The sequence below is a fragment of the Musa acuminata genome, chromosome BXJ2-1 (genome assembly GCF_036884655.1).
Source record: "Musa acuminata AAA Group cultivar baxijiao chromosome BXJ2-1, Cavendish_Baxijiao_AAA, whole genome shotgun sequence".
In the NCBI taxonomy this organism is placed as follows: Eukaryota; Viridiplantae; Streptophyta; class Magnoliopsida; order Zingiberales; family Musaceae; genus Musa; species Musa acuminata.
The window spans coordinates 7305580-7323731 of NC_088338.1; the positions used below are offsets into that span (position 1 = coordinate 7305580).

The 18152-nt window shown below is 36.1% G+C and overlaps 1 protein-coding gene across 2 annotated transcripts; it reads left to right on the forward strand.

The window, feature by feature from the left end:
* The first annotated feature begins 211 nt into the window (after positions 1–211).
* Positions 212–16817, forward strand: LOC135598703 (uncharacterized). 2 transcript variants are annotated; one of them, XM_065092921.1, is made up of 17 exons: positions 497–633; positions 1081–1282; positions 1920–1981; positions 2044–2111; positions 3218–3339; positions 5804–5909; positions 6022–6073; positions 6146–6263; positions 6370–6400; positions 6645–6668; positions 6801–6925; positions 7570–7651; positions 12843–12965; positions 13057–13110; positions 13188–13257; positions 14758–14791; positions 16162–16817. In XM_065092921.1, exons 2-17 carry the CDS (start codon positions 1228–1230, stop codon positions 16554–16556), a joined length of 1521 nt encoding a protein of 506 aa, XP_064948993.1. In that variant the 5' UTR covers positions 497–633; positions 1081–1227; the 3' UTR covers positions 16557–16817. The 2 variants fall into 2 exon arrangements, with proteins under 2 accessions (XP_064948991.1, XP_064948993.1); XM_065092919.1 differs by lacking the exon at positions 1081–1282 and having other exon boundaries at positions 212–633.
* The last annotated feature ends 1335 nt before the right edge of the window (positions 16818–18152 follow it).

Below are 18152 nucleotides of genomic sequence, written 5' to 3' on the forward strand. Positions count from 1 at the left end.
TTATAGGCTGGACAACTCGGTCCCACACAATCGACGAATGGAAAGAGAGAGTCCATCCCTGATCCATGGTTTGCCCGAAGCACCGAAGACGAACCAGCTTACCTGACCCGTCGTTGGCCCGTCTCGTACTTTTCTTTTTCTTTTCATTTAAATATGCCCCACAAGAAATCCAATCCCGCGTCTTATATCAAAAGCCCGAGGCACTTGAGGAGAGAGAGGGAGAGCAAAAGATAACGATCGGGTTCAATCCTTACCTTACACGCCAAAACATTAAAAGCCGCCGCCCCCAAATCCCTCCATCTCGCTCTCTCTCTCTCTCTCTCTCTCTCGTGCTCGACGTCTTTCGTTTATTTTTCCCTTTCTTTGCCTCTTATTATTTTCTTAGGGCAGAGCGAAACCCTAAGCTCCTCCGCCGCCCCGTCGTCGAGATGTCAGCAACCGGAGCGGACACCAAGCCGAAGGAGGGGGAGAACGCCGCCGTGGCTCCCGCCGCCGGGGAGGTCCTATACTGCGGGGGTACCAACTGGGACATGCTGGGCCGGAAGGGGGGCCCCAATGCTGTGAACCTCGTCTCCCCCACCAGGCTCCGCCCGCTCGTCGGCGTCGACATTCGCTTCGTGGCATCTGGTTGTAGTGAGTGCCTTATCCTTTCCCCTTCGTCCTTCTGTTTCCTTCGACCCATCCACGTTATCTGCTGCAGGATTGTTTACTTGAGATCTTACTTGATGCGCTCTGGATAGATTAATTGTGATGTTCGTGGCTCTGGATGCAGGACGGATGTGCGTTGCCTCTCTTTTCTCTCGTTTTGCCCATATTTCAAAGCGCTTGTTGTCCTTATTCGTAGAAAACGACGCCAAAAAGGCTCCGTCCACAGTGATACAAAGGACGTTTATGATGCCTTTAAAACTTTTCATTTTTAGAAGAGTTTTTAACTTAAAATTGAAGAATAACTTAGAGTGAATATTTTATGGTTTGATATTTGAACTTATGTACAATGCAGCGTGTTGTTTTTTTTCCATCTCTAACCTATACCTTGTCCTGAAGTGAAGAACTCAATGCTTCATTTCTGGTTGCGGTCAGGTGGAGATATCATTGTGTGGACCAGGATGTCAGAATACTTGCTCCTCAGTTTTTCACTTTTCCATCATGGAGAGAGATATTGTGACTTAAGACTTGAGCGTTGCAATCATTGACTTTGAGGGTTTATAATGGGATCAAGAAGGTAGAATGGATACTTCAAGACTTGATTTGGAACTCTTGTGCAAAAAATGGAAGTTGAACGGTAGGTAACACTACAGAACTCTGTGCAATTCCTGGAGCATCCATTCTGATTAGTGATCTGTTGGGCTGTTTAGAATGACATCAGTTGGAATTGCTTGAGTCTGAGTGAGTTTCAACCAATTCTGGTTGAGTCATGGTTGAGTTGATTCTGACTGATCACTCAGAAGAATGTTTTGGGAGTAGATTTAGTTGATTTCAACCTAATGAGAAGGAGTGGGTAAGCATAAGGGGAGCCCTAAAATCGTGAAGTGTGCTCATAGTGGTTAAGACATTTTCATATTTAGATGTTCTTTTTACTGGTTCATGTTTCTAGCATAATTCTTTTTAATTTTGATCTGACTTGATTCTTGCACAAGGCTTTTTTTTATTGTCATATCCTAAACTTGCATGCTATAGCCAACTAGACTCATTTTTGTTTAAAAAAGCCAACTAGGTACATTTTTAATAAAAAAATAATTTTGCATCATGTTTGCACATGATAACAAAATTACCAGTACAATGCATATTGCCAATGAAGTTATTTTGCAGTTTGTGCATTCAACAGCACAATTTGCCTGTTAAATGTCTTTGAAACCACTATCATCTAATCAGATTTTCTGGCATGCCTGATTTGGTCATTGCTTATAATGTTCTTGCAGCTTCTTGTCATTGTGTGGCTTTGGATGTTGAAGGTCGTTGCTATACATGGGGAAGAAATGAGGTATTATTGAACTTGAGAGATAGCTACATTTTGTTGGTACTCACACTACAACATGCTTACAGAAAGGGCAGTTGGGACATGGGGATACTCTTCAACGTAGTCTGCCAACTATTGTGTCTGAACTATCAAAGTAAGCTAATTATTCTTTTGTAATTTCTGTTTATTGGGCTTCATTTCTTTCATGGATTTAAGGGTTTCATGGAATCTGACTTGTCTGTTATATTTGAACTATTCATTTTTTGATAATTTAGGCACGAGCAAAGATTCCTTTATAGGGAAAATATTTTAGCTAGTTATACAGTAATTTAACTACATCCTCATTGGAGCTTGTAATTGATTGATGCAATATAACATGAATTTTTTTACTTATGCTGTTATCACCATTAAAACCTGTGCTTAATGGAACTTTTTGATCAAAGGTGATTCATGAATTTTGAGTGCTGTTGAGAAGTATCATGTCCTGCAGCGTTAGTTTGCAAGCCAAACTTTGTTGAAGTATCTCAGGAATGCTTATTACCTGGTGTGGGCAGTTTTTTAATATTTCTTGGGGCATGCTTTTTGATTGAGTTGTTGTGGCACTTGGAGAGAATGTCCGTGATTTTTACTGTTGTCATTGTTATGCAAGAAGCATTAAGTAGCATAATTAAACAACATGCTTGACTTGTCAAAGTTATCTGGCTGGTTGATGGTATGCTCTCTGGCATGATACTTTTCAAACCAACACTCTTTTTTGGTTCCTCATGTAACTGTCTACGACTTTTCTCAATTAAGTTTTATTGCATGGGGAAATTTTTATTCTCATTCTTAACAAAGAACTGATGTACTATATGATTGTTGGCATTCCTCATTAATGCTGTTCTCCATTTTATAGAGCTCACCGACTGAATGATATTGAAATCCCTGTGAAATATGCCATCTAATGGTATATGCATCTGTATGTTCTTTTATTTTGGGGTGGTGAGGGGTTGGGAGGACAGATTAGCCAAATTATTCATTCTGTAGAATGTAGATTTCTTTCCCCTCTTTCATAATCTGTTTCACTCCAATTCTGTCATTGAAATCTGAAAGATAGTTTAAAAGTTTTTTTCATGTTTTTCCCTCTTCTCCGACATATATAACAGAACTGGTCTGAGTCTTCAATGATGACTGCTGCATTGGTTTTGCTATATTTCTGGTTTTTATTACTGTTGAAACACTTCAACTAGTTGCAACTCACGAGATGATTCAATTTTACAGGTATAATATTACTAGAGCGGGTGCTGGGAGAAACCACACTGTCGTCATTACCGATGATGGGAAATCCTTCTCTTTTGGTATGAATAAGCATGGGCAGTTGGGTTCAGGTTCAGTAAAAAATGGTTAGTCCTTATGGATGATTTTCTATTTATATCTCACTATCGACTATCTTTTCTTGCATGTTGCACTATGTTACTGGTTTTGAATATTTTGATTGCAACTATCATATCTAATGCAAAAAAGAATCAAACTCTCTTTTATGTTATCGAACACAAAAGGAAGGGTGGTTTGATTGATGGATTTAAGACACTAATTTGGTTCCTGTCATCTACTTGTGTTTTGATGGATCTGTAATTTGGTTATCTTGTGAACTGGCATTGTCAATTCATTTGAACAGCATTTATTTTAACTAAATTATAGTTTGATAAATTGATGCTACGACTAGGTTCGGAAAGAGTAGCTGATATCAGCAGATTTAATATTGCATGCTTCTATATGATAATGGGCATAAGCTACATTAATTATCGCTAAACAAATCTGAATAGTTGGGTGATTGATTGTAATGAAAGGATGCAATTCATATAACTGCTTATGGTATGACAATGTCGTGGCAGAAAAAATCCAATCAGTTAAATAACAGCTAAGGAGCTTGTCTTGCCACATGGATTCTGAAATGATATGCAATTTTCTTTCCATGTAGTACTGATTAGGAGCTTTGAATTTTTTTTTAATTTTCATCTTACTGAGTATTTTTATGTGACATGACATGCAAAATGATATAACAACCTTATGTCTTCTGGAAGGAATATTTAGCAGCTAGAATGTTCTGTATGCAATATAAGGTAATCTCAAGAGGATAGTTTCTGCTTAGTTGTATATGGCACTGGCTATTAAGGACACAAGTAATTTCTCTATGTATTACCAAAGTTTTTCATTACCAAGTCTAACCTACCAATTCTATTGTCCACCACTCTTTAAAGATTTTACCATCTTAGTCTTCTGACTTCAAGAAACTACACGGCTTGTGCCCTTTCTGTTTCTTATAATGAGATTTAAATTTTTGGACCTTTGCTTCACTTTTCTCCACATTTCATGTACATGGGGTATGTAGTGCTTGTTGAAAAGATAATGTCTCCAACATATCATCAGAAAATGTCATGCACCATAATGCTCAAAACATAGACATGCTTTGGTGAGTGTACAGTTTCTTAATCATGCCTTTTTTGATTCCCTAATCTTCCATCATGTACTGCTGTTCTTCTGTGGCCCTAAAATTTTAGTGCTATCCTGATTGTTTGTATGACATAAGCATCCTATTTAAGATGCAACTTGTTTTTAGAATCTTTTTACTTTGGCTTTGTCGAATTGGATGCTGTCTCTTGTTTCATCTTATTGATTGCTTTCCAGTATTGCAAAGTGGACAAAAAAACAGTAGTTACTCGTACAAGGGAGAAAGCATGAAAAATCCAGAGTCTGAACTAAGCAAGATTATTCGACCATGAGAAATTTACAGCACTGGCCAACCCCTCACCAACAAATTCATATCAAATATAGCTGGATACATCCCATAACAGCTTAGGTTTATTGAAAAGATCTACAGAATAAGCAAACCTAGAAAGCTCATCGAGCAACTAAGAGTACTGGTATATTTTGCTGGATGTATCATCTCTAGTAATCTTTGTATCCTCTCTCCAGTGCTTAAATGATTTCAGTCATTACATTACTCATGTAAGGTGTTCGGCCACCTTATTTGTTCGAATATAACTACGCTTATTGTCTAGCTTTTGTGTTTTATTTGTTGATAAGGACTACATGATGCATGATTTTAGTGGCCAGAAGGAGCATCTGTTCTTATTTTGGAAATGCTATGAAAAGTTCGCATATGTCCATTCTGTCATTTTATGCTTATTCTTGTATCATTAACCAATCAGTATGTCACTTAAAGTCTTTCAGTTAAGCCCTTAATTTTAATTCTATATAAAAAAAGATATTTTACAACTGTATACTGCATTTCATCAGCATCTTCTGTTTAATCGAAATGTGGACAATTTTTCTGCTCCATCTAACTTTGTTGTATGAGCTTTTCTTTTCAGATAAATTTGTTATCTTATTAAATTCAGGAAAAGTGAATCGCTCTTTGTAAGACTGAAGAGTCAAATACACAATTTCTTTTTTCAACAATGAATCAATTAGAAAGCAATTTCATTTTGCGACACTTGTCACCACTAGTTTTAAATGAATTGACTAGCATTTTAGGCCATTTGTCATGCAACTATCTTGTGAAATCTTTTTGTTACACTTCTGCCTCTGTAAATAGTTGATTGAAACTTTCTAACTTATCTTCATTCTTATGAATTTTTTTTGTTTTATTTCTTTTATAGAGGAGGTAAGCTATTTATGCAACATATTTGAATAGTGTAGATATTGAATTGCACATGCAACGCTTGTTCTTCTATGTTTCTATGTTTCTTCAATTATATTCATCAATAGGAATTGCTGTTATTATTATGGTTTTATCAAGCTGAGATCTCTGGTTGGTGAACTGCTTCTGTTTTTTCATAGCTATTGCTTCATTAATTTCTGTAGAAATCGAGCCATCTCCGGTCATATGTTTGGTCTCTCAAGCCACAAATGTTGTATGCGGTGCTGATTTTACTGTATGGCTCACATCAGTGGAGGGTTCTTCTATACTGTATGTTATGTTAAAAATCATGTTCTTGATGAGCAACAATCTTCACTGTTCATTAAATCTTTTGTATGTAGAGATGGTAATCATCTGATTTTCTTTGTATGATGATATGTAGAACTGCTGGTCTTCCTCAGTATGGGCAACTTGGACATGGAACTAACAATGAGGTTAGCTTGGGAATCCCAAAAGAAACTTGTTTTTGAATTTTTATTCCATTGATGTTTGTTTCATTCTTGCAGTACAATTCTAAAGATAGCTCAGTAAAGCTAGTTTATGAGCCTCAGTCTCGACCACGAGCAATAGCTGCATTCTCTGGAAAAACTGTTGTCAAGGTTGCTTGTGGAACTAATCATACAGGTTCGGTTTTAGTTCTCTAATTTGCTACACATTGTAATGTGTTTGTGTTTGAACTAACCATTGATCAGCTGCCTTTTTTGCTTATGTCGTGGACGTCACATTCTAGTTGCTGTTGATTCAAGTGGCTTTGTTTACACGTATGTGCCATAACCAGTGACCAATATCTAGTTTGTCTTCTTTTGATGTGTGGTGATCGGTTTATTCCTTATTTCTTAGTGATTGTTGCCTTTTCTCTACAATTTTCTATCATATTTGCATCTACATGTGGAGACTTGCTAATCTATTTTATATGTTTATCTTAAATATTAACTTTTTATATTATTGATAATATATTTTATTGGTTATCTCAAATATCTAATCTTCATTTTCACTTTAACGCAGGTGGGGATTTGGTGGATATGGAAGGTAATGGCATATAACGAAATATCTTTTATGCAATTTGTTACTTTTCTATGCCTTTTGGTCTCGATTCATGTCTTATTCCATGGTTTATGTGCATCTTTTGTCTTATTTTTTTTTTGTGTTGGTGATGTTTAGGCTCGGTCATCGGGAGCAGAAGGATGAGTGGGTTCCTCGTCTTGTCGAGGTTTTCCAGAGACAGAATGTTTTACCTTCTAATGCTATAGTTTCAGCAGGTTCGGTCAATTCTGCTTGCACTGCTGGTATGTATTTTCTCCTTCCTCATGTTATGTATTCTCTGACATCAAAATAACATTCTTGCTTTATTGCTTCTAAGGCCTTTTATCACCTTCTCATTTTGTGGTTCCAGTTTATGATGCACCTTTTGCATTTGATACTAAACCCTCGAAGAGTGTTTGTTTAGATTAATGTGCTAGTTCAGAAATTCCAAATTGATTTTTAATTTTACATGTCTTTATTTGATTTATGGTTTTGTAGTTATGCATATTTTAAATTTTACACTAACGATGTTGTGTTCTTCGATATGCCTTCTGTTTTAAGATGATTCAATTGATTTTTTAATTAATGATTTAGATGCATTTTTTCCCAATACTAGAAGCAATATTCACTCTGACAGAGGCCATGTAGGAGGAAATAATCTTCCTAATGGTTAGTTAAATAAAGATGGTGTGTGGTATCTTTTGTATTTAACTAACCATTATTTAACTAACTAGCAATTCTACACACACCACCTTTATTAAACTAACCATTATTTAAAGAAAAAAAACTAATTGTTGATAAAAAATTCACGAAAAGGGAATATAACAAACATGACATTTTCTATATTGAGTGAAGAAAATTGATGGTTTACATGCTATTGTGCCTTAATGTATTTTTTTTCCTATAGGAGGAGGGCAATTATATATGTGGGGAAAGCTAAAAACTACTGGTGATGATTGGATGTATCCTAAGCCTGTTATGGATCTAAGGTTCGCTTGTGTAGTCTTTGTTTTGTAAATTATTTGAATGATCCAGTTGCCTTTTTTTCTTTTCTTGTTAGCTTATTGAAGTAGATATATTGAGCTATCTGTGTTATTTGTCTTTGCAACATACTATAACAAAAGTAATAAAGTCGCAAGTCTTAACTATTTGGGGTCGACTACATGAATCTTTTGTCACTATTGAGATATATAAAAAATCATATGTTAAGTTCAGAGTACTTAAATATTTATTTATAGTTTCTATTAAAGTCTTTTTAGGTTTTCATCTATCGCTCTTTGTATCATTAACATTAATTAATTTACTTTTTCTGACTATCGCATTCGGAGGTCTCCTAAGTACATGTCCATATCATCTTAAACGATTTTCTCTCATCTTAATCTCTATCGAAGCGATATCTAATTGTTCATGAATAAAAGTGTTTTTTTTCTATCTTTCATATTAACTCCATACATTCATTTTAACATTCTCATCTTGGGAACAAGACTTTTTATATTTGTTATTTCTTGATTGCCCAACACTCGAATCTATAAAGCATTGCTGGTCTCACAAATGTTTTATAATCTTTTTTTTAATCTTAAAGGTATCCGATTATCACAGAAGACTTTTGATGGCCCTTATCATTTTAACCATTTTGTTTTTACTCTATGAATAATATCTTTATTTATCTCTTCATCTTGTTAAATAATTGATTCAAGATGCATGGAATTTTTACTTAATAGGGCTTCTTGTCCACTTAACTATATTCTTATATTTATTTCTAGAATTGCTAAAATTATATTTTATATATTCAGTTTTAGTCCTACCTAATTTAAAACCTTTAGTTTCTAAGGCTTCCCTCCATAGCACAAGTTTATAATTAATTCCACTTAGGTTCTTATTAATTAAGACAATATCATCAGCAAATAACATACAGTAGGGAGGTCTATTATGTGATTAGTAAATTTATCCATTATCATTGTAAAAAGATAGGAACTTAATGTGGATCTTTGATGTAATCCCATGCTAATAAGAAACTCACAAGATGCACTCCTTATAGTTCTAATACTAGTAGCTATATTATCTTACATATCTTTAATAACATCAATATAATTAGTGGATACACTTTTTTTTTTCTAAAACCCACCATAGTAAATCTTTATAATCCTATCATAGGCTTCTCTAAGTCAATAAAAATCATATACAAATCTTTTTTTTCTTTTCATTTTTTCATTAATTGTCTTAATAGATAAATAGCTTTTATGGTTGATCATCTAGGCATAAAACCAAATTAATTTTCAGAGATATTTGTTTCAAGCCTTAAGCTACTTTCGATAAATCTTTCCTAAAGTTTCATAGTATGACTTATGATTTTAATTCCTTTATAATTTGAACAATTTTGTATGTCATCCTTATTTTTATAAATTGACATTAAAAAAATATTTTCTTCATTCATCAGACATCCTTCCGAATATTATGATTTTGTTAAATAAGTTAGTTAATCAAGTTACCCCATTGTCCTCTAAACTTTTCTAGATCTCAACAAAGATACCATTAATCCCACACTTTTAGTTATTTTCATCTTTGTTAATGCATCTTTTACTTCATTAGCTCTAATTTTATGAGCAAATCTATAATTATTAATTCTATCACTATCATTTATCATTAAATCTAAAATATGTGTAGAATATTCATTAAATAATTTATAAAAATAATTTTTTTTATCTTTCTTAATCTCATTATCATTAACAAGTATTATTTGATCTTCGTCTTTAATGTCGCTAATATTGCTTAAATCCTTACATTTTCTTTTCCTAGCTAGCTTAGTACCAAATTTATTATAAAAATATTATAAGTGTTAGATTTGATTATGGTTGTTCGACTTGGGAGTCAAGTCGGATCCAACTTAGTTCTTCTATGAGCTAACCTTGTAAAACTTTTTCTCGTCGAATGAGCACCAAATCCGACGAGACTATGTCAGGGCCACTTCTGACAAATGTCCTTCCAACAGTTAAGTCAGTAGCTAGTCGGACTAGTCGGGCTGAAAAGCCAATGTCCTTGGGGGCTTCTTGTAATGGTGGTCACTTTGAGTTGTTACACCCATCTATTATGCAGTGCAATAATGGACAGCATGGGATTCGATCAAAACTTTCACCACCCAGCGTCGAACATGGGATTGTGTAATCGTCTCCACATGGCACTCATCGGGGACAAACAAATGGCCTCATCAATCAATCGTTTCGGGTCCAAGTGGTAGAGGTTGGTGGCTCACCAACTAGCTGGAACTGATGTGTCCTTCGCATCACTGATGTGGTCGGTTGGTTGGCCACGTCTCCCTGACATGTTGGTTGAATGAGGTCGACACATCGGCTCGTGGAATCGACGTGTCAGCCACGTTAATTTTGCTATATCAATAAGCTTTATATCTTGCCATACTAACTACCTTTTTAACCTCTTTTTTAGATTCTTTATATCTTTTAAATTTTTCTTGTTTTTATAATTTTGTCAATCTTTAAAACATGATCTTTTAGTAAAAGTTACTTTTTGAACTTTCTTGCACCACCATCAACTCTCTCTTAAAGTTACATCTCTACCTTTAGTTCAGTGATTTAAAAAGTGCTAGGTGCCAAAAGGTGTCACGGTCCAAAAACGCCCGAGGTGTTAGGCACTCGCTCAAGCGAAGTGAGGCGCTAAAAATTAATAATATTAAAATTAATAGTATTAAAATTAAAATAATAGTGTTATATTGTATACTGTTAACAGTATACAGTATAACAGTATACTGTATACTGTTAACAGTATACTTTCGATTTCGAAAGAGGAGAAGCGAATGAGAAGAGAAGAGTGTAAGGGAAGACTGAGGGTGCTGAGAAAAGCGGGAGCGGCAACGGTAGCAGCAACGACGAGCGACAACGGTGGCAGCGACAGCGGTCGCAGCGAGCAGCGGCGAGCGGCAACAGAGGCAGCGACAGCAGCGAGCAGCGGTTGCGACGAGCGGCGACAGTGGCAACGACAACGGTAAAAGCGAGTAGCAGCAACTAAAGCATCGGAGACCGAACCAGACCTAAACCGCTGGTTTGGTTGCCTGGTTTAACCCAGGCGCTTGGGCTCGAGCGAGCACCTAGGCGGCGCCTCTTTGAAGCGCGTCGCCTGGAAATGTAGCGAGGCGCTCGGGCCTCGCCTCGCTTCGCCCGAGCGCCTTTTTAAATCACTGCTTTAGTTTCACCAAGAATCTCTTTTGTTAAACTCCTAATCTTGTTAGTAATTATAGTTCAAATAATATTAATATTATCCTCATTTAAGATCCAAGTCGTCTCCTTTTCAATCATATTCTTAAAAGTGTTTATATTATCATCTTTAAAATTTCACAACCTAGTCTATTTGATCAGGTATACCTTTATAATTCTTACAAATAACTTTATCTATCTTTTTAGTAAAAAAAAAGTCTATAGTCAAGTTGTGATCAGTCTTATAAGTAATCAAATATTTATCTCTCTTCTTAAAGTGAGTATTTACAATTATAAGATTATACGAAGTTGCAAAATCTGAAATCATATCACCATCTTCATTTCTCTCCCCATAATCAAAGCCCCCATGCACCTATGTATATTCACCATATGTTTTCCCTTCTTGACCATTCAAATCTCCTCCAATTATAAGCTTTTCGGTTATAGGCATTCCTTGAATGATATATAAGCTTTCTCAAAATTCTCTTTTTGTTTGATCATCTAATCCCACTTGAGGGGCATAAGCACTAATAACATTCATAATATCTTGTCGTTTCACAAATTTGAGAACTATAATTTTATCTCTAAATTTTTTATATCTATAACAGTGTTCTTAAGATCCTTATCAATAACAATTCTTACACTATTTCTATGTTTAACTTTTTCAGTATACCAAATTTTAAATTTAGTACTATCAATCTCTCTAGATTTTCCCCCTACTCATTTAGTCCCTTGTAAGCAAATAATATTTATTCTTCTTTTGATCGTAGTGTCTACCTATTATAATCCCTTCCCTGAAAGTGTTCTTATATTCCAAGTTGTTAACCTAACCCTCTGTTCTTTGACTAACTTTTTTATTCCCATTGGTCCAACAATGAGAGAACCCTAGTCTACTTGGCACCACATCCGAGTGTCGATGTGATGGGTCGTTTTCGGGCGACCTCTTAGCCTTTCGCTTGCAATTCGGGACACTAGGTGGTGAAGGTGCCTCGTGTCACTTCGGGTGACGACCTAGTTCTATATTGAAATTGGTTGAGATCTATGTTCATGAGATCTCATATAGTTTTGTGCTTATTGTCGGTGACATAACATAACCCTCCACCTTTTTCATCCGGGCTTGGGATCGGGCGGTGTTATCTTAGTAATATTACTAATGTCTAAAATATATATGCAGATGCAGTTTGGGTTTAACATTTTTAAAAACTTTTGTAGGTCTTGGAAAAAAGATCATTTCATTATTATGATTAAATTGACAAAACTAACAAAAGCACATTTCATTTTTTCCGGTCTTATATGGGCATCCTTCTGTTTTTTGGTAAATGTTCGTTATGAGATTGCTATTAGTTCTCTTTATTTGTTTGCTTATTATGGTGAGGCTACCATACCCAGAATTGGCAGGAGTCTCATTCATTTGTTATACCCTTTTAGTTTATTAACAATATGTTATTGACTGCTAGGTCTTTTGGTTATTCTTTATACTTGTTTATCTCTCTTGCCAAATGAAAAGCAGGTAACAAGGAATGTTTTAAGTTGTGAAGCATGATTACATATAGGATATATCAATATGACATGATGTGAGGATCGGCAGACCCTCCTAAAAATGGAATGATAGTCAAAACTTGTGGAAGAGGGGCATGATTTAGGATGGGAAGCACAGGGAATTAATGTGTTCTGAATTGTGGATGTTGGTGCTTGTGGTCCATCAATAACAAATTATACAACATGCATCTTTCCTTTTCCATTGAATGAAAATGATAGGAAAATGTTGAGATGATTATTTGGAAGAACTTCTGATCAGGTTGATGGGGAACTTGGATTGCTCAGTATATACATATGAAAAGTATTACCTGCAATTGATTTCTCTAAGATTATAGTACTTGAGACACTACCATCTTTCATGTTTCAGTTAGCTTGGTTATTTCTTACGGTGGTTACCCTATTTTGGTTATGGTGACAATCTGTTTGTTTTATTTAGTGGCTGGAATATCCGCTGCATGGATTCTGGTAATATGCACCATGTTGTTGGAGCAGATGATTCGTGCATAAGTTGGGGTCATGCACAATATGGGGAGCTTGGATATGGCCCACTAGGACCAAAGTAGGGCCAAAATTTAGTTGTCCCAGAATTTCATTAATTGGCAAGTTATTTGTGGTTTATGCTGGAAACTAATTATGCTGCTTTAATCTAGATCTTCTGCAAATCCCAAAAAGGTTGATATCCTTGAGAGTATGCGTGTCACAAGGTAGTTAACTTCCTGCTGCTTTTGTATTTGTATTCATGTTTCTTGATATGTAATTATAATTTTGAATTACTTTTTAGTGTGGCTTGTGGAATGGGTCTCTCGTTAATTGTTATAGATAGAGCAAATGCTGGTGATAAACTGGATCAGGTGAGCATTAGAATACATACAGGCTAATTTTCCTTTGTACATCCTTTCTTCTATGGTTGCTTATTTGTTATTTGCATTCTGTTAGGAAATAACTGTCATGTTAACAGAACAAAGTATGATTCTTGTTGTCAGTCTGTTTTGGTAGGAATGAAGGTGTTGAATTTTTAATTTGAAGTTGCTACCCTTTTCATGTACTTCTGCCTTCACCTCTGTTGTGACATAATCATGAGGTCTCCATGAATCTCATGTCTTCTCTTTTCCTGTTTCTGTAGGATGCTTGTGTACAGAGTGTGAATGCATTCCTGTAATCTAATATCGAGACAAGCATATTTTGATGTATTTTTGAGCCAAAACACATAACTGCAGTATCTGCTTCATTTCTTGATGGGCATATAGAAATACAACATTCATTTCTTTGGCTTCTTTCAAATAATCACTTTATTTGCAAGTTCTTTTTGTTTTTTTGTTTTTTTTGTTTCCTCTTGCTTCACCACAAACTGAACACTATAAAATGTTTTGTTAAAATTTGCCTAGTTAAGGTGCAAATTGACCAAAGCAAAACATAGCAGAGAGTTACTGAGCTAAATGTTGATGCTATTCTTTACTTATTTCATATATACTTGTATATTTGCTTCCTAGTTGCTAGACTTGCTGTATTTGTTACTGAAAATTCTAGTCAAGTATCCTAAATAGCAAATAGACTTTGATTTTCAAATGCTCAATAGAGAGCCTCTATGATAATATTTGTTTGCATTTGATGTGTAGTGGTCTATGCTCATCTTTGTGCATAATCTATTTATCAATCAAAACATATGCTATTGGACAGTTATATGATCATTTTTTAGGTGAGGATTACTTTGGAATTATGCAGATATGGATGTTCTTTGGTGTCATTAGTTCATCAATATTTCTTTTAGGTTCTTCTGACTTCATCAGTACCTTAGCATTGGCTAGTTTGAGAATGATCAGTCCCTATCTTTACGATAATAATATGTTATTTAACTTAAATGGCGTCAGAAAAATCTTGTCCACTCGGGATTCTTCAATTTTTCAGAATAAATGCATTCGTTAGTGCATGATTGACTGCATGTACATATCTGGTTTGACATTTAGGACTTTCTCTAAACATTATCAACATGTCATGGTCTATATTTATTATTGAAAATGAGACAAGATAGATATTTCATGGCTGTTGCTTGCACTATTAATTTATATCAGCTACTGTTTCATTAATCTCGCATCGATGGGAGCCTTGTGCACTGGAGGTTGCTCCTTTGCGACTTGAGTGACCAAGGTTCCAGTCACCAAAAAAATTTTTTATTTATAAAACGTAAGAATGTGTATATTGACCTTCTGAGTTCACCCTCTTTTTACAGATTCCTTAATCTGTCATGCAAGCTTCTTTTTCTCCCCCTCTTTTCAACATGGATGAAATACTGCTTTTCCTTTTTCTGTTTCCTCACTGGATGGCTTTTGCTCTGATAATTCATCTTTTTGCAGCTGGAAGTTTTTGATGGTGGCTCTTCTGCTGAAGGTACGTCGACAGTGCTATTTATGCTGTTCGGTGTTAGACAACACTCAAGATTTTATAATGGCTAGCTAAGCTGTGTGTTGCACAGGGTTTCTACCCAAAATAACATTTAAATTTAATGATTAGAACTTAATTATTATTATTATTATTATTTTTATTGTTGTGATAGTTGTATTGTCATCTTTTTGTATTTTATAACAGGTTTTTCGTAAGGGAAAAATGGGACCACCAACTTAATGAATTATTATGAAGTAACATCATTAAAACAATTGGAGCAATTACATTCTATTAAGCGATTTGAAAATTGAAATTTGTAATCGGTAGTTTAATTATATTTTCATATGTATCATGTAGAATCCCTAATTAATATTTTGAAATTAACTTTACAAATATATAATATAATTGTGATGAATACACTTTTTTTCAATATCAGAAGATATCATCATTTTGTTGGAGGTACTCTTTGTCTAAATTATGGTTTGTGACTGCATCCGGATCAACTTTCACTGATCCTTTTTGGTTCTCACTTCTATGCTATATTGTTATTATTCATTGGTAGGAGTTGTCATATTTTATCCCAAGTCTGGAACAAAGAGAGTTGCATTGCTGCTAAGAGCCTGTATAAAACACTATAAAAGATAATGGATCATTATGGAACATGACTTGGGGTTATGACTTCTAGGTCATGACAGAGTAGTTGGCAGGCGGTATCAGTTCCCTGATCAACTATCTAAGAATCTAAAAGAAGATTTATGGGTGGAGCAGTCTGCAATTCCTAAAAGAAGACTTCTAGGCTGCTAAGAATCTAAAAGAAGATTTGTTCTTATTTATCAACTAAAATTCATGATAAACTATCTAAGAATATATGGTGGTCATTGAAAGATATTTTTCTGTACTGAGATGGGTGGTAAGAAATGTAGGACTAAACCACCAATTATCAGTTCCCTGATCACTAGAACCTGGTTTGTTCTGAAACAGGTCGGCTTGGGATTATTATTGAGACAAAGATTGATTTATTTTTTAAGTGAGTTCCAGTTCAAGTTGCATTGAATTCGGTGATTGTCTGTTTAGACATTGAATTATGGGTGGAGCAGTCTGCAATTCCTACGATTTCTGTGAATCATATTGTGAAGAAAGAAACAAGGCACCATGGGAGAAAAATCTTCTTATTTTATTTTATTTTCTGTGGAGGAGCATGTGCTGAGAGGTTTTTTCACTCTAGTCATGGCACTTTCAACCCAAACATTGCCCCTCCTTGTTTCTAATTTGGCTGTAATATAGAAAACAATGATAACAGAAATTCTTTTTTTTTAACAGCTCTCCAGCTTTACTAGTATCCTGATTTTAGATTATCATGACTGTGTTTGCTTTAGGACCAGAAGAAACCAAGAATGGAAGTGTCACCACTGTCAAGAGTGCATCTAAGAAAAATGCCAATTCTTCTTCTGGTACTAAGAAACGGAAGGGCAAGGACTTGTCGGAGTCTGACGAGGAAGACGATGAAAGTGAAGATGATGATAGCGAAGATGATGAAGGTATCAATGGTGTGAAGAGAAAGCAGGGTGGGAGAACATCTGGCAGAGGCCGGGGGAGGGGTGGCAAAAAGGTGGCTACAGCGGCAAGGAGCTCTAGTAAGGGAAAGAGTCGCCCTAAATCTAACAGTAATAGTTCTTTTAATGATGAAACACATTCTTCAGCTAAGAAATCGAACTCAAGCCATGGCCGTGGACGAGGAAAATCTGAGAGGAGGGGTCGGTCCAGTAGATGATGGAAGTCATATTTGCCTGAAATTTTGTTTTTGGTTGGAAATTGACAACATTGGGACTAACTTGAGAGTTTGATAATTCATACTTGGTCGTATAGTTTATTTAAACAGTCTCTGATAACAAGGCTTTTTGAGACATTTTTTTTAAAACTTTTGTTCATTGATGATGATGAATCTTAGATGAAGTGTATTCATTAGGTTCAAAACTACGTTGTTGTAAAATACCTCTTCATTTTGTAGTTAAGTTCATTGGTGGAATATCCATCAAGGGAGTGTCATCTGCACACTAAGTGACAATGCTGATGATTCTTTGGTTTCTCGAACGATGGTTGTTTGGAACCACTGTGATTTAAATTTTCCAAGGTTGCTACAAATAATGTGGTAAATACTGTCTTGAGGGGCATTAAAGTTGGATTGGTATTCTTTGGAGGCCTATTAGATCCGTTCAACATCCATGTTATCTCATCGATTACTCTATTGTAGATTCCACCGGGAAGATAGTTGTCATCTTTGCCAATGTTTCTGTTAGATTTAGAACTTTTACTTTAGACAGGTGTAAAAGATACATAATATTTGTGTTCGATAGAATGCGTGGACTTGAATTCTGCAATGATGCATGTATCATCTCACTGTGAGCACCACCGGCATTCATTTCTGCCCCTGCAGTACATGCACCATGTTAGACTAACATCATGACATGTACGTGATGCACGTGACAGGTAACCCCATCTTCACTATTGGCGTCGGTGGCGGCAGGACCATCTCGTCTGCCATGGCGTTTCCAAATCCGATCTAATCTAATCTATCCGATTGGCGAGTCACAATCAAGCCAGATGTGTCAAATCTTTAGGTTTCATCCCAAACGCCTTTTGACGTTGCGCTTGCTATTAGATTGACGTTACCTACAGAGTGGCTAATATGTCACTGCTGAGTTGTTCTTCTTACTCGATTGACTCAAAGGATCGAAGTAGCTGCTCTGTCCTACCCTCATGGGACTCTTTTTTCTTTTTGTTCCTCCCATCAGCAAGCAACATGGACTAGGCTGTCACCGCCCACAACACAACAAAAGACTTCCGTCATAACACCCCACCAATGATCATACTACAGCCAGTCATAATCATAATTAAGCCTTCATTGGTGTCTTCTCCCATGTCAATGATATGGTTGATCGAGAGAGCAGGCAGTGCCAGTGGGGCCCACTGTCGGAGCAAATGACGAGTTAATAATATACCTTTTAATTTATTAATTAAGTGGTACTAATTCCAACCCCCATCACCACTGAAAACCTTGTCGACCGAATCCGACACCGCACACCGTTACGTGACCCAACCGTTCGCGTTCGGTACGTAGGCGGCATCTCGCGCATCTCGTGACCACCCGTCGCGTTTGCCCTCCGCTGGGATCGTCTCGTCGCGGCAGGTAAACTTACCACCTGGTCTCGGGAACCGTAAACGAGAACACTGATTCTGAATGAAACGGACTCTCTTTCCTACCCGCCACGCCTACCCCGCGAATCGCTGGTCCCCGCAGTAAGGCTTGGCGAGTTGCCTGGTGGGTCGAAGTGGGTGGGTGGAGTCGGACGCCAGCGGGCGGGATTTA